The sequence below is a fragment of the Notolepis coatsorum genome (assembly GCF_963971535.1).
Source record: "Notolepis coatsorum genome assembly, chromosome: 2".
In the NCBI taxonomy this organism is placed as follows: Eukaryota; Metazoa; Chordata; class Actinopteri; order Aulopiformes; family Paralepididae; genus Notolepis; species Notolepis coatsorum.
This window is the reverse complement of record NC_140166.1, coordinates 87,998,373-88,013,882: the sequence shown is the minus strand read 5'-3', so window position 1 is coordinate 88,013,882 and position 15,510 is coordinate 87,998,373. Positions and strand designations below refer to the sequence as shown.

At 48.4% G+C, this 15,510-nt stretch overlaps 1 protein-coding gene across 2 annotated transcripts in view; it reads right to left on the bottom strand.

Moving 5' to 3' along the window:
* Window positions 1-3,765, bottom strand: part of tgfbrap1 (transforming growth factor, beta receptor associated protein 1) — a 72,129-nt gene extending 68,364 nt beyond the window's left edge. The window contains exons 1-2 of one of the 2 annotated variants that reach the window (XM_084309034.1): window positions 3,650-3,765; window positions 143-858 (exon numbers count right to left, since the gene is read on the bottom strand). In XM_084309034.1, the coding sequence (XP_084165160.1) occupies window positions 143-839 (697 nt within the window). In that variant the 5' untranslated portion in view covers window positions 840-858; window positions 3,650-3,765. Of the gene's footprint in view, window positions 1-142; window positions 859-1,337; window positions 1,673-3,649 lie in introns of those variants that run through there. The other variant, XM_084309033.1, reaches the window with a different exon arrangement.
* Window positions 3,766-15,510: the final 11,745 nt, after the last annotated feature.

The window sequence follows — 15,510 nt, the reverse complement described above, 5'->3', positions numbered from 1 at the left end:
TGCCCTCATTAGTACACTATCAAATTCCAGTCATCATCCATCCAGTCGAGTTAGGCCATGTGTGTGTGTGTGTGTGTGCGTGTGCGTGTGTGTGTGTGTGTGTACGTTAAATCCCAGCCAGAATGTTTATGTAATGACTCACCAAGACCACCAGGGGCAGCCAAGAGGAACTCCTCCCTGCCAATCCTCTTGACGATGGGCTTCCTCTCCTCGCTGTTGTATGGGAAGAGGTCCTGGGAGGCTCCTGTACTGTAGTTAAGGATCATATACTGCGTGGCAAGGGCCAGGCACAGGAAGTAACCGTCAAGACTGACGGCGCAGGGCTGCTCGGGTGTGGTCACCTCCTTGACCAGCTGCACCCTGTCCTCGTACACCATGTAGATCTGCACTGTCCGCCGCCTGGACGAGATGACACCCATCTCCACGCAGAACGGGTCCCCATTCACTGGGTTCTCGTTCATGCAGAACGCCGCCACGCCCTTGATCTTGGCTCCGCCCCCCGCCACAGAGGGCACCATCTCCAAGGTGACCATGTCAACGAGGAACACTATCCCATCGCAGAGGACAATCAGACGCTCCAGCGCCGAGGCGGCCCGCAGCTCTGTGACAGGTTTTTTGAGGCCCATGTATTTGTGCTGCAGCTTCTGGGCCGAGTATCCCAGTCTCCCCTTTGGGGAGGTGACCTCGTCGAGCAGGAAGTGGTAGATGAAGCAGTCATTTGTGGCCACATACAGGTGCTTGCCACAGCATTCAATGCACTCTATGTTGATGCGAGCTTTGTCACCCATCAGGAGCTCTCGCTCCACTGCAGGGACCAGCTCGAAGGCCTTCACACTCATCTCCTCCAAGGCATCGACACTGAAAAGAGAGTGAAACACAAGTGTCACCAAAAAATACTGCAACACATGGAGAGCTCCTCTGAAGAAGATCCAAAGTTTCTTCTCATAAACGCTGTCCCAAGTTGGGTCTATTCTTGCTTTCTCAATAGGTAGTTGAGCACGGAATGATTTGACATGACTGAATGAATGATTTGGAATGGGTAAGCCTACTGGCAGTGGCCCTGAAAGAGATCAACCCATATACCGTTTTCAAAGGCTAAGTTTGTAAAAACATGATCAATAATAGAGCAGCTATGGTTATCACAACATTGCATTATGTAGGCGTTACTGCAAGCCAGTTCAACTAGCAAAGGCTCCAGCTAAACAGCAAGCTACTTCGATAAGCCACATCCAGAAAGCAAACCACTAAGCTAACACAAGCTAGCTAGCATCTGCTAACCAGCGTTAACTAGGCTAACAATTTCTTAACAAATGCATTAACGTTAACCATTCACCTACCAGATGCGACGTTATGTCTGGCAAATTAGGAAGGAGGCAAGTTTACATTCATAATTAAGTCGATGTTAGCTCTGCTGCCTGACGTTAACTACCGCTTGCTCCAAACGAACTGACGTTAGCGAGCGAGCTAAGCGCCAGAGTCAGAGTGCCTTGCCCCTTCGTGCTGCGAATGTCAGTTAGCTAGATAGCTAATGTCGGGTCACGTTAGTTGGTTCTTGACTCTGAGTAAATACAGGGCTAATAGCTCATTTGCTAGAAGATGTCACGGTGTTATCCCGGACACGGGACATGTATGTGAAGACGACCTGCCAGTTCTCGCCACCGGCCTGCCTGCCTTCCCTATAGACCTGACGCGGGCACGTCATTTGTGACAAGCCCGGTGCATTTCTTTCTCTCGCCTATGGCAGCAACGAACGGTCTTTTCCTTCATCGTTTACCAGTATTTTTTGTATTTATACCGCTGTGGGGTTAATGGAAAAATTACGTTACACCCAAAATATGTTATGTTTTGTTAACGTTCCGATTTTTAAAAGACAAATTGCTAATCCTAAATGACCGGATGTTGCAGAAAAATGCACTGACGCCGGTGACGTGAATGAATGAATGAATGAAAACTTTATTAACAGATTGCAGAATGGGTACAGTACAGTACAGCTCAATACATACAATTGTTAAGGGGATGCAGACCAGAGAAAGACTTTCGTCTTGTTTACATCAGGGTCCCCCATTTTCAATTCATCGTAAACGTCGGATGACCTGATTGATTGATTGATTGAAAACTTTATTAACAGATTGCAGAATGGGTCCAATTATCCAATACAGTACGGCTCAATACAAACAACTGCTAAGGGGATGCAGACCAGAAATACTTTCGTCTTGTTTACATAAGGGTCCTCCATTTTCAATTCATAAAGACATTCATGACAATACAAGACATACAAATATACAGTGTTTAAGAAAAAAATATATACATCTGAAGGGGAAAACTGTACATTGGAGGGGGTTGGGTGGGTGGGTGGGTGGGTGGGTGGGGGGATTTTTAGATTTACCGGGGCCAGTTTCTATATGCAGCCACCCGTAGGTGCTCTCTGAGAGCGGTTTTGAAGGAGGGTAGGGATTCACATTATTGTGGCATAATTGCTAAACGTATTTAGTCCCTTGTTTGAGCCGAATCTGGGTTGAACATGATTTGTGGAACTCCCTCTGGTGTTGTGGTTGTGGACTTCACTGACCTTTGGGAAGTATTTCGACATGTACATGGGTATCTTAGTGGTGTAGTGTATCTTGTAGACCAGGCCCATTGCAAGTTGCTGTACTCTGTCGTCTACTCTAAGCCCTCCTAGGTTGTCAAAATGGGCAGGGGTAAGGTGGGTTTTAGGAGTGAGGCCAAGCAGTAGTCTGACCAGTTTGTTTTGTGATGTTTGTAGTAAGGCTGTCAATCTATTAAAATATTTAATCTGATTAATCGCATGATTGTCCATAGTTAATCGTGATTAATCGCATATTTTTTATCTGTTCTAAATCTACCTTAAACGGATCTTTTTCAAGTTTTAATACTCAACTTGAGTACTTAATTATCAACATGAGTCAACAAATGCTTGCTTTATGCAGCCATTTAACACAAAAGGATGACCCTCATGCATTGCAAATTTGCATCAAATTCAAAACAGAGTGATGCACAAAATAACTTAAAAACAGTGAATAAAGTGTGCATGAAATAATAGGGGAAAGAAAACGTTAGGAACTTGTTACATTCACCCACACAAGGGCTGAGGACTCACACTCCCGCCCCCCCCCCTCTCTCTCTCTCTCTCTCTCTCTCTCTCTCTCTCTCTCTCTCTCTCTCTCTCTCTCTCTCTCTCTCTCTCTCTCTCTCTCTCTCTCTCTCTCTCTCTCTCTCTCTCTCTCTCTCTCTCTCTCTCTCTCTCTCCACACACACACACACACACACACTTGAATGAGTGCTCCTGGTGTGCTATACTAAGCTTTTTCTGTTGTGTTGTATTGTCTTTTTATTTGTACATGTGTATGTTAACCGATATAATTATTTACTTTTAATTGATAGTCTATGTTCTGTATTGTACTGTTAAAATAATTGGGGGGAGCTAGCTTTGGCTTTTTTTCTTTTTTCTTGAACACTTACAATTCTAAACCCACCACCTTAATAACAGAGAGGTACATGAGAGGTACATGTATATTAGAAGAAGGCTTTGTACACAGGACCTATCTGCATGAACCACAGACGAACCAGGAGCGATCTGGTAATAGTGCAGCAAAGACTGGAGACTCTGAAGCTTCCGGAAATACGTCACCTGAAGATGCTCTGTGTGTGCACCGACTCCTTGCTGGTACTCTCCCCTCAGTCTGTTGCCAACTTGCCATCAGTGGGAATCTTTAGGCTAGGCTTTACTGCAGGCCAGAGGATCACCACGAGTAATTGTGCCCTGTGAGCTGGCCTCTTCAAAGATTAGATTAGATTCAAATGTATTGTCATTATACAGCACACGTACAGTACAAAGGAAATAACTGGCATCCAACCAGAGTGCAAATGTAACAGAAAAGTGCAATAGTAATATACAATGTACAGGTACTTCTTCTATGGTTTTCTAGATAACAGGGGTGACACTATTTGCCCCATGGGACAAATGACCCCACTCTCCCCTACCACTGCTGCTAAAAGTTTTGCACTAAGTTCTCCTCCATATTTACATTCACTCATACATTCATGTTTACATTGTATATAGTTCTGTATACTGTCCATTTTATGTTTATATTTATGTTACTTTATGTTTATATTAGATCTTGTTTTTTGCACCGTGGGAAGGGGGAAACGCAATTTCATCTCTCTGTATGTCTTGCACATTACGAGAGGTGACAATAAAGCTGACTTTGACTTGACTTTGATGAATAGAATAGAATAGAATAGAAATACTTTTATTATCCCGTGGGAAATTAGACACTGCAAATCGCTCAACATTTAAACATTTAGACAGGACAGGTCACAAATTAGAATAATAACACAAATCAAATCAAGTTGCCTAGGATAAGAGTAGAGTAAAATAAAATAGGATAAAATGAAATGAAATGATATATACAGAAATAAATACAGTAAGAATATACTGAGCATACTGAGCATGGGGTAAACAATTTGGTTATAATTATAATTTAAATCTAAAACTAACTAAATGAAATATGAAATATATATTCCAGTATTCAGTGTATAGGTGCAGTATGCTTTAGGTATAGTGTATTGACCTCCTTGGGTTCCAATCAGACTTAGATCAATGTCTGGCAGCCGTCGCTGCCCCCTGTTGTGGAGCCTGGAGGCCGCTAGTCGCGTCCTCCTGCCACTAATGAGCTGCCGCTCTGTGCTCAGTGATGCAGTGAAGCACAGTGATGCATTATATAGTCTGATGGCTGTTGGAATGAAGGACTTCCTGTGCCGTTCAGTGCTGCATTTGGGTAGTGTGAGTGTGAGCCTAGCACTGAACATGCTCCTCCTGTCAGCCAAGTCTGTGTATAGTGGAAGGGTGGGGTTTTCCCTGATGGCCTGGAGCTTGGCGAGGCTCCTCCTCTCCGCCACCCTTGCTAGAGAGTCCAGCTCAACCCCAACCACGCTGCTGGCCTTCTTGACCAGCTTATCCAGCCTGGTTGTGTCCACTGCTCTCAGTCCGCTGCCCCAGCAGGTCACAGCGTACAAGAAGGCGCCCGCCACCACCGACTCATAAAACATCCTCAACATCCTTGTACAGACATTGAAGGATCTCAGCCTTCTGAGGAAGTAGAGTCGGCTCTGGCCCTTCTTGTATAGTGCTTCTGCATGTTTTGACCCGTTCAGTTTGTTGTCGATGTGCACACCGAGGTATTTGTACACCTCAACCATGTCCACATCAACTCCCCTGATGGAAACGGGGGTCACGGGTGCACTCCTCCTCCTCCCCAGCTCCACCATCAGTTCCTTGGTCTTCGCCACATTTAGCTGCAGGTGGTTTTTGTCGCACCATGTGACAAAGTCCACTACCAGTTCCCGGTATTCTCTCTCGTCACCGTCCTTTATACATCCCACTATCGCAGAGTCATCAGAAAACTTCTGAAGGTGGCAGGACTCTGACCGATAGTGGAAGTCGTTGGTGTAGACAGTGAAGAGGAAGGGAGAGAGGACTGTCCCCTGCGGGGCCCCGGTGTTGCTGACCAGTCTGTCTGACACACAGCTCCGTAGGCGCACGTACTGTGGTCTTCCCGTCAGATAGTCCACAACCCAGGACACCAGGGGGGCCTCTACTTGCATCGCCTCCAACTTCTCACCCAGTAGCCCAGGCCTTATGGTATCGAAAGCACTGGAGAAGTCAAAGAACATGATTCTCACAGTGCTCCCCGGCTTGTCTAGGTGAGTGTAGGCTCGGAATGAATGAATGAATGAAAACTTTATTTAACAGATTGCAGAATGGGTACAATACAGTACGGCTCAATACATACAATTGTTAAGGGGATGCAGACGTGAAAAAGACGTTTGTCTTGTTTCCATCAGGGTCCCCCATTTTCAATTCATATAGACATTTATGACATACACAACATACATGACATTTATGGCATAGGGACATATAGGTATTTAGTACTGATACATTTGTGACATAAACGGTATTCAAATATACAGTACTGTTACCCCTAGATCCTGACAGAGTATATACATATGATGGGGAGGGGACTGTACACTAGGAGGGGTGGGTGGGTGGGAGAGAAATATCCATACGGAGGGGAGGGAATATGTACATGTGGTGGGGAGGAGACTGTCTATTAGGAGGTGGTGGGGGTTTTGGGCATTTACGGTGGCCAGTTTCTAATTGCAGCCTCCCGTAGGTGCTCTTTAAGAACACACATTATTATCACACTCAAACCAAATGACAGTGGGCCCACGTTACAAATAAAAGTCCTATCTATAGCCGGCTTTTCCCCAAAATAATAAATGGTCGGGGCGCCCCTAGACACTGTTATCAGCGTCAGTTCAAAGCACTGTTTTCTCTTCGCCCTTAGAGAGCCTGCGCCGCTGTGAGAGAATGTCTACCGATAAAACGTCAGCACTCGGAGCGCTTGCTGTACTTATCCAAATGGCGGGCCCGCTCCCACCACCAACCGTCCGTGTGGTGAGATGGCCGTCCAGAGGTCCCGTGATAGCAGGCAGCCGGGCTGGGTAGACGTTGGGCAGGTGACTGCTGTGGCAACGGCTCGGAGGGGCTGGAGGAGCATGCAGTGTAGTGACATCCGCTGCTGGGCTGAAGGGGTGGGGCGACACGCAGGCTAAACTGTGGTGCTAGCCTAACTGAAGCTAAGCTGTGGTTTGTGGTGAACCCCCTGTCATGACGCATATACTTCAGCTAAAACGCAATGTGGGCAATATCTACCACGCTCTTCGGCAGTCGCTCGTCTGCTGCTTCGTTCTCAATGTCTCTTCCGCATTAACTAAAAGCTAAGCTATCGCATTCTCATTACTAACCCGCTTCGTAACTGGGTCTATATCTCGCATGCTCGAGGTCCGGAGCTCCAGCTCCGTGCGTCCTCTTCCCTCTGTGGAAAACAATGAAGAGGAAGTGCCTCCGTCTGCGCCGTGCCCTGAGTCCATCCTTCTTCACCTGTATCTCCCTGCCCAACGTCGTCACCAGCTCCCCCTGGCGGCACCTGTATCCTGTCCCACTATGAAGTGTCAATGTTAGGATAGGGAGGATCAAGAGAGGTAGCAAGTTAAGTGTCAATGTTAGGATAGGGAGGATCAAGAGCGGTCAGCCGGTTACACAACTTCCCCGCGAACACAGGGAATGCAAGGAATTAGCGTTAGACACATTGAATTATTGTCAGACATATTCAGGTGTCTACACTAGCATACAGTTATGGGTTATACATGGTATAGTAGTGGTATAGAAGTGTGTAAGTACAGTATATTGCTAACGGTACATAGCTAGCTAGTAGCTACCTGAATTCGGCTAAATCATGATGATCCTGGCTGGTGTTACTTCCCTTACTTACTAGTCAGGCCAGGATCAAACGCCGCCAATTTAAAGGGGAACTATTTTACTATTTCTTTCACTATTTGGGCACTTTTACACAATTCCTGTGAGTCTATGGAACACCTCTGTAATATATATATTTTTTTTAATTCATTGTTTTGTATTTCTAATCAAGTACTCAAAAACAGCATTTTTCTACCTCAGGGCTGGGCTGCCACATTATTATGCAGCTGAGACATCTCTGACATCACAGATCAGCACATTTTCAGATGACTCAGTTCAGTGAGGGTGAATATTGTGAGAGGAGAATTGGAAGAATGCGCCAATATGAGAATTAGAGACATAGATCATATTAATATAAGTCCACATAGCTAGGAAACAATGCTAAACACTGAAAAAGGCCATTTATAAGATAGTTCCCCTTTAAACGTGAACTGAACCGCTGCCTGCAGGTGCAACATGTGGGGGGTAGGTTCAAGAGTGTCCACCAGTAGGAATAAGGAAAACTGATTTCGAAGTAGAAATCACTTAAAATCTAACTAAAACGTAAACCTTTCAATCTGAAAATGAACGTATCGTCGTTGTTTAGTAAAGACATAATACTAATGACATAATAATACAAATATATTATATTATCTCTCTAAAATAAGAGAAGCCTGCCTAGTGTAATTTATCTAACGTTTCAAAACGATGACCGTTGAACATAACTCAAACGTGATTCGCCCAAGGAAACTATAAAAGAAGGAAGGGTCTTCACGTCAGAATGTTCACAATGCGTTTACAGTATATGCTCTGCTTGGTCAAAGCTATCTGACTGAGGAAATATAAATCAACTAATGTACCAAACGTTATCTACAGTAGTTAAACAATGCAACAAAGTGCAGATGATTCTGACATCCGATGTGATAACCTGTTTAAATGACATTGGTTGATTGATTGATTGAAAATTGTATTAACAGATTGCAGAATGGGTACAATACAGTACAGCTCAATACACACAATTGTTAAGGGGATGCAGAACAGATAAATACTTTCGTCTTGTTTACATCAGGGTCCCCCATTTTCAATTCATCATAACATCTATCTATGACATACCAGATTTACAAATACAGTACTGTTTGTGATACAAAAATAGTTTAAAACAGAGTATATACATTTGACGAAGAAACTGTACATTGGATGAGGTGGGGTGGGGGTAACTGTACATTGGATTATCGACGAAACCTTACTTGGTTCCAAGAAGAGGGTCTCATGTATTATTGGGTTAGGACATTTACATTGGAGGGGGTTGAGTTAGGACATTTACAGGGGCCAGTTTCGAATTGCAGTCACCCGTAGGTGCTCCTTGAGAGTGGTTTTAAAAGTGGGTAGTGATTCACATTCCTTTACAGCTGTGGGTAGGGTGTTCCACATTGATGTGGCATAATTGCGAAACGTGTTTAGTCGCTTGTTTGAGCCGAATCTGGGTTTAACATGATTTGTGGAGCTCCCTCTGGTGTTGTGATCGTGGTATTCACTGACCTTTGGGAAGTATTTTGACATACATGGGTACCTTAGTCGTGTAGTGTATCTTGTAGACCAGGGCTATTCAACTAAATTGTTCAGGGGGCCACATTGTCAGAAACCCAAGGGGCCAGGGGCCGGACCGCCACGGCGCCTCCCCGTGCTATGAATATATGTACACTTGACACAACACGCAACCACATTTTCACAACTTTTATTTAACTACATTGCAAAAGTAGTCTTTAAAAAAAAAAAGTGCTTCATTTATGTGCCACATCTGCAACATCTCCTGCAGAAAGTGCTTCATTTATGACTGTGCAACAACTGCAACATCTCCTCTTCAACATTTTAATATAAAAATAAAATAAAAAACAAACAAGTGCATGATGTGCATCTGAACATTTTTTTTTTTTTTTTATTGGTCTTTTTCCCCCTCCATTTTCCTCCGATTTTCTCCCATCCCAATGTTAGTCGTATGCCAATTCCCAGTCCCTTCCTGGTTGCTGCGCACTTACCCCCCACAGTCAGATCATCTGGGAGAGTGGAGGCTACCACGTGCTTCCTCCGACACACGTCCAGCCAATCACCGCTTCTTTTCACCTGGCAGCGCGGATTCTCATCGAGAGGGCGTAGCGTGTGGGAGGCCACACTATCCCCCTCAAGTCCTATCCGCGCTTAGCAGGCGCCCCGACCGAACTGTAGGAGTCGCTGTTTACAACGACCCGGACCCACCCCGCCAGCTTCTCCCACCCTCTAATACAGCCAATTGTATTAGTGCAGACGGCCAGCCAAGCTGGTGACAACCCTGGAGCTGTGAGCTGGATTCGAACAGGCGAATCCAGCTCATAGCTCCGGGGTTGGTGACGAACGCAATCTCCGCTCGGCCACCTAACCGCCTGCATCTGAACATTCTAACATCAACACTTGAACAAAAAAAAACACATTTATAGTGCAGCTGAGCTTATGAAAAAGTGCTTCATGTCTGTGCAACAACAGCAAATCACAGTGTTACAAAGGGTCAGATTAAACCAAATATATGTATTTATTGATTGATATATATTGCATAATATTTGTATATCGTTTGATATCCCTTGTATATTCTTTGTACATATACACTGAATATCCCTTTAGTCTACTACAGCCCATAATAGTTCATTCTCTCATTGGACAAGAACCTGGCGCCAGCAGACAGGCCCCTTGAGTCAAGTTCAATAGTGCCGACGAACATGTCCCAACTAGCCCCGGTTCCGCGTAGGAATACGGCTACCGAAATACGAATGGTACTATTTGTTCACCGTGCATATAAATAGGGCGCAAGAAATGTAGAATTCCTCTTAGTCCCTTGTCCCGTTCAGTCTCGTTCAGTTCCAGTTATCCAAGTGACGTCTCTCCCCACTACGCAACGTGGGCAGAGTAGGGCTCGTATTGCCCCAAATAGAGTCGTGTTTACCCTATTACGTTCGTTCAACGTATCGTTCGCTCCTTACTAGTAAAGGCCTTCATTACGAGTCAAAGACCACGTGAAGTGGGTAATTGTGTGTCTACATAGAGCACTTATTGCCGCGTGCTAATAAGGATAGTAACGTCAAGTTCAACTGTGAACTACCGTGCACCACGGAGGATACCTACACCGGTGATTGCAGAGCCACCTTCCGGCAGGATTATTGCTTTTGACTGTGGCTGCTGGAGCAGAGAACCGCCTACCCCGCTGCTACTGTGGGATCTACCCATGCCCGTGAGGACATCACTCGAGCCCGTCTCTGTCGGAGCAGAGACTCCACGGCTTCATCTGGACGGCGCGCACTGGGACCAGCTGCCGTTTTCATCCGCTGCTCCAGGGAGTAAGATCGCCCCCCGAGCAGGGCTTGTATCGTCCCTGTGGAACCATTGACTTGCATAGAGCATTGCCTCCCCCTGCTGGCTTACAACCGGTAGTAACTCTCCTACCATTATTCCCTAGATAATTCCGAATATTCAGTATTGACTTGCCTATGCACATTCTATTTGCCTTATAAGCGCAATTAAAGTAATGTAATAATACCCTTTTGATGTAATAAATATTCTAAACGAGTATTTGTGTGGAAACCGTGTTATTGTGGAGAAGTTCTCATCATATACCTGTGTACGGTATTGGCCAGTAATGTACATAAGACGGTAGTAGTTTAATGATACTAATACTTGATTAATACAGTCAGGGAATTGTACCCCTCAGTTACAATTGGTCCTTCGAGCCCCGGATAATAATTAGCGTAATATTAATATAATATTAATATTGACATGGCCGATGACGAACACTCCACAAACGGTTCTCCTAAGCTAGATCGCCCGCAGCGCAGACGGCAGCCACCTCCCTATCTAGAGGCATACGCTGTCAGTCCAATACCTAGCTTTAAAGGGACATTAAATACGGATAAAATAACTAAAGCGGATAGTAAAATTATGTCCGACCCTACCAACCAGGCTACCCGGCCAACAGAGGCCCTAGTGGGTTCTAATGTAACTGACCAAGCTCACGGTGGGGACCAGGAGGGAACTGACACGACTTTATCCCCCGACAACGCCGACGAGGTAGTCCCCGGAGCGCTCCAGGATAAAGAAAGCCCGCCCGGGATGGAACCCGACCCACCACAAGAAGAGACGCGCACCCAGGAGACGGATCTCCTCGGTACGCAGCAGGAGAACGGGTCTCCAACAAGTACTGCCGGGAGCCGATCGCCCCGAACGGCGTCTTCCCCCAGCGCGGCGGACAAGATGCTGGCGCAAGCACTCATCGCCACCCTGGCAGCCTCCACCGAACGCGATCGACTTCAAGCGCAACAGACGCGCGAGCTCGAACAGTTTGCAGGCAAGCGAGAGCGCTTCCAGGCGCAACAAAGGAGTGAAGACGACCGCATAAGACTGGAGACCAGACGCCTCCAGACAGAAGAGAACATTGAGAGAAGCCACGCCGATGCACAGCACGCCGCCGCCAATGCACAGCGCGACGTCGCAAATGCACAGCTCCACGCCGCCCATGCCAGCGCCAATGCCCAGCGCGACGCCGCCAACGCACAGCGCGACGCCGCCCAGGCCAGCGCCAATGCGCAGCGCGATGCCGCCAATGCCCAGCGCGAAACAGCGCGCGACGCAGCCCATGCCCAGCGCGAGGCAGAGCGCGACCGGCTGCAGGCGGAGCTGATGGACAAACTGGTTGCCATGGCGACACCCCCTCACTCCGCACGGAGCTCTCAGAGATCGTCAAGACATGGGTCTAGGACACATTCCCCTACCCGACGAAGCGACCCGGGACTCCGCCAACAGGAGGATCCTGTCCATGCCTCCGAACCCCCTTCCCGGCCGGTCCATACGAGACCCAGCAACCGGGAAGAACCGGACCACGCCGAGAGACTGAACAGAAGACTCCAGGTCCTAGCAGAGGAAGAGGAGGAGGAAGAGGAGGAATGTCAAGCCGACCAGCAGCAACATACTCTGGCCCAGGAGGCCCAGTACAGCCCCGACCAGCAGCAACGTACTCTGGACCAGGAGGTCCAGTACAGCCCAGAAGTCAGCCCCGAGGCCCTGCGCTACAAACCCCCGACTCAACTCACGGGTGAGTTTGACGCACCGCCAGCCCCGAGGGACAGCACCTGGGTACCCGACCTTCGGTACCCACCAAGTACCAGCCCAAGACGACACGCACGGGGAGACTCGCCTAGGAGGCCTCTTCCCCAACGCTCACCGATGTGCCAGTCATCCATGACATCGTACCTTGGCGCACCGACGTTTCCAGACTTCACCCATGAGAACCGAGCACAGTACACGGAGCTACGGATGTGCTTAGAGACAATGATGGTTGATGTAGCTGATGAACGCCACAAGTATGCTACCCTATTGAAGCACCTCAAGGTGCCCCGAGCGCACAATATAGCGCTGGCCTATGCCAACTCTACTACCCCATACACAGCGGCTCTAGCAGCACTCGACCAACGGTATGGACGCGTATGGGACTACGTGATACAGGAGATAAGAGACATTGACCGTCTCCCCCCAGCCAGAGACAACAGAGCGCTAGATGACCTGTCTATCAAGGTACAGTCCCTGGTAGGGATGCTGGGGTCCCAAAAGGAAAAGGGTATCTACGAACTGTACGCTAACTCTAACGTAGAGAGGATATTAGAGAAGCTCCCTCCCGCCCGACAAGAGCGTTTCAGGCGGCAGAGAGACTACCGCGACCCCAACGGTCCAGAGGCATCCCTCCTAGACCTATCTGAGTTCCTCGCCAGGGAGGTCAGTAGCCTACGACTCGACACGTTCGTATGGAGTGGACCAAGCCCAAGACTCGGACCTCGGGGACAAACGGATAACCGCCGGTTGGTGACCGTTATGCACCAAGCCGAATCAGTACCACACAAGAACCACAACACCCCCTCGACGAAAGAGGACCAGTGGAAGATTGAGTGTCAGTACTGTGAGGGAGAACATCGGCTGTATCAGTGCGAAGATTTCAAGAAGCTGACCACGGATGATGTGAGTCAGTGGGTCAAGGACCACCGCCGCTGCTTCCGCTGCGCGCGCAGCCACCTAGCAGCTGAGTGCCGCTTGAAAAAGAAGTGCAGCAGGTGCGGTGGCACCCACTTGGAGGTCCTGCATGACATCAACAGGCGTCAGCCAGGACAACAGAGTGGGCCCGTTGCGGTAATGTACCATGCCGAGGCGGTGGCACCAGCACCAAAGTTCCACCAGACCGCTCCCTGGTGTCCCGACTGCTACGGCAGACACTGGGAGCCACGGTGCGACTCGCACCATATAGATTCTACGTCACCACCCACAGGAGTGCTCCACATTGACCAGCATAGCGGGACCCCCCGTGTGCTCCTCAAAGTGGTCAGAGTGCTCCTGAGCTACGAGGACAAGGTCCTGGACACTTACGCCGTCCTGGACGATGGGTCTGAAAAGACTCTCCTCCTCGCTTCCGCAGCAGCCCAGTTGGGCCTGCGAGGTGTCAAAGATACAATGACCATACGCACCATCAGAAGGGACCAGAAGACCATAACGGGTGAAAGGGTCTCCTTCAAGATAGCAGCGGTGGACCAGCCCGAGAAGCAGTATAGTATAACTAACGTCTTCACTAGCCACGACATAGGCCTGTCTCAGTACACCTACCCCATCCCACAGCTGATGGCTAAGTATGTGCACCTACGTCAACTACCTATACCGCTTATCGACGGCGCCACACCGACCCTGCTCATCGGCTCCGACCACACAGACCTCATTCTCCCAATTGAGGCGGCCCACGTCGGACCCAAAGGATGCCCAGTCGCGGTTCAGACCCGACTGGGATGGACGCTCCAGGGCCCCCTCTACGGACTTGACAGCCAACCCACGTCTACACGCTGCCTACACACAGAGGCGAGCGACACCGGCCTCTCCCCCGTACAGCAGAGGCTATTGACATTAAGCGAGAGGCCCGTGAGAGAACCGTGGGTACCAGAGGGAGTTCGGAACTCCACCCCCCTCAGCTGCGCTCCAGACGTAGCTGACCTCGAACCCAGCACCCCAAGCGACTCCTTGACGGGGCGGCCGGGACCGGCCCCTCCTCAGATGGGGTACAGAGCAAACAAGAGAAACAGACGGAGGAGGAGAAAGCACAGCCAAGCACAGATCAAAGCAGTCTCAGGCCCGCTCCCTCCTAAGCCCCCCTTCATCCCGTCTAGTCGTCATGACCGTAGACCAGTCACTACCCCGAGCTGCGTGGCCGGCCGGCCGCGTAAGCAAAGTGACCACTGGTGCCGACGGAAGGGTCAGAGTGGCAGAAGTGCTCGGCCAAGGGCGGACCTACAACCGACCCGTGGCGAGGCTGATAGAGTCGCCAAGGCTCCCCGACTCGCTTAATGATGACCATGACCCATGACTTTGTGAACTGACCGACCCCTCACAACGGACATTGAGTAGTGGACAGTGCGGTTAATCTGTCTCTGCTTAGCTAATTAGGTGGGACTAATTAGGGGGCGGCTGTTACAAAGGGTCAGATTAAACCGAATATATGTATTTATTGATTGATATATATTGCATAATATTTGTATATCGTTTGATATCCCTTGTATATTCTTTGTACATATACACTGAATATCCCTTTAGTCTACTACAGCCCATAATAGTTCATTCTCTCATTGGACAAGAACCTGGCGCCAGCAGACAGGCCCCTTGAGTCAAGTTCAATAGTGCCGACGAACATGTCCCAACTAGCCCCGGTTCCGCGTAGGAATACGGCTACCGAAATACGAATGGTACTATTTGTTCACCGTGCATATAAATAGGGCGCAAGAAATGTAGAATTCCTCTTAGTCCTCTGTCCCGTTCAGTCTCGTTCAGTTCCAGTTATCCAAGTGACGTCTCTCCCCACTACGCAACGTGGGCAGAGTAGGGCTCGTATTGCCCCAAATAGAGTCGTGTTTACCCTATTACGTTCGTTCAACGTATCGTTCGCTCCTTACTAGTAAAGGCCTTCATTACGAGTCAAAGACCACGTGAAGTGGGTAATTGTGTGTCTACATAGAGCACTTATTGCCGCGTGCTAATAAGGATAGTAACGTCAAGTTCAACTGTGAACTACCGTGCACCACGGAGGATACCTACACCGGTGATTGCAGAGCCACCTTCCGGCAGGATTATTGCTTTTGACTGTGGCTGCT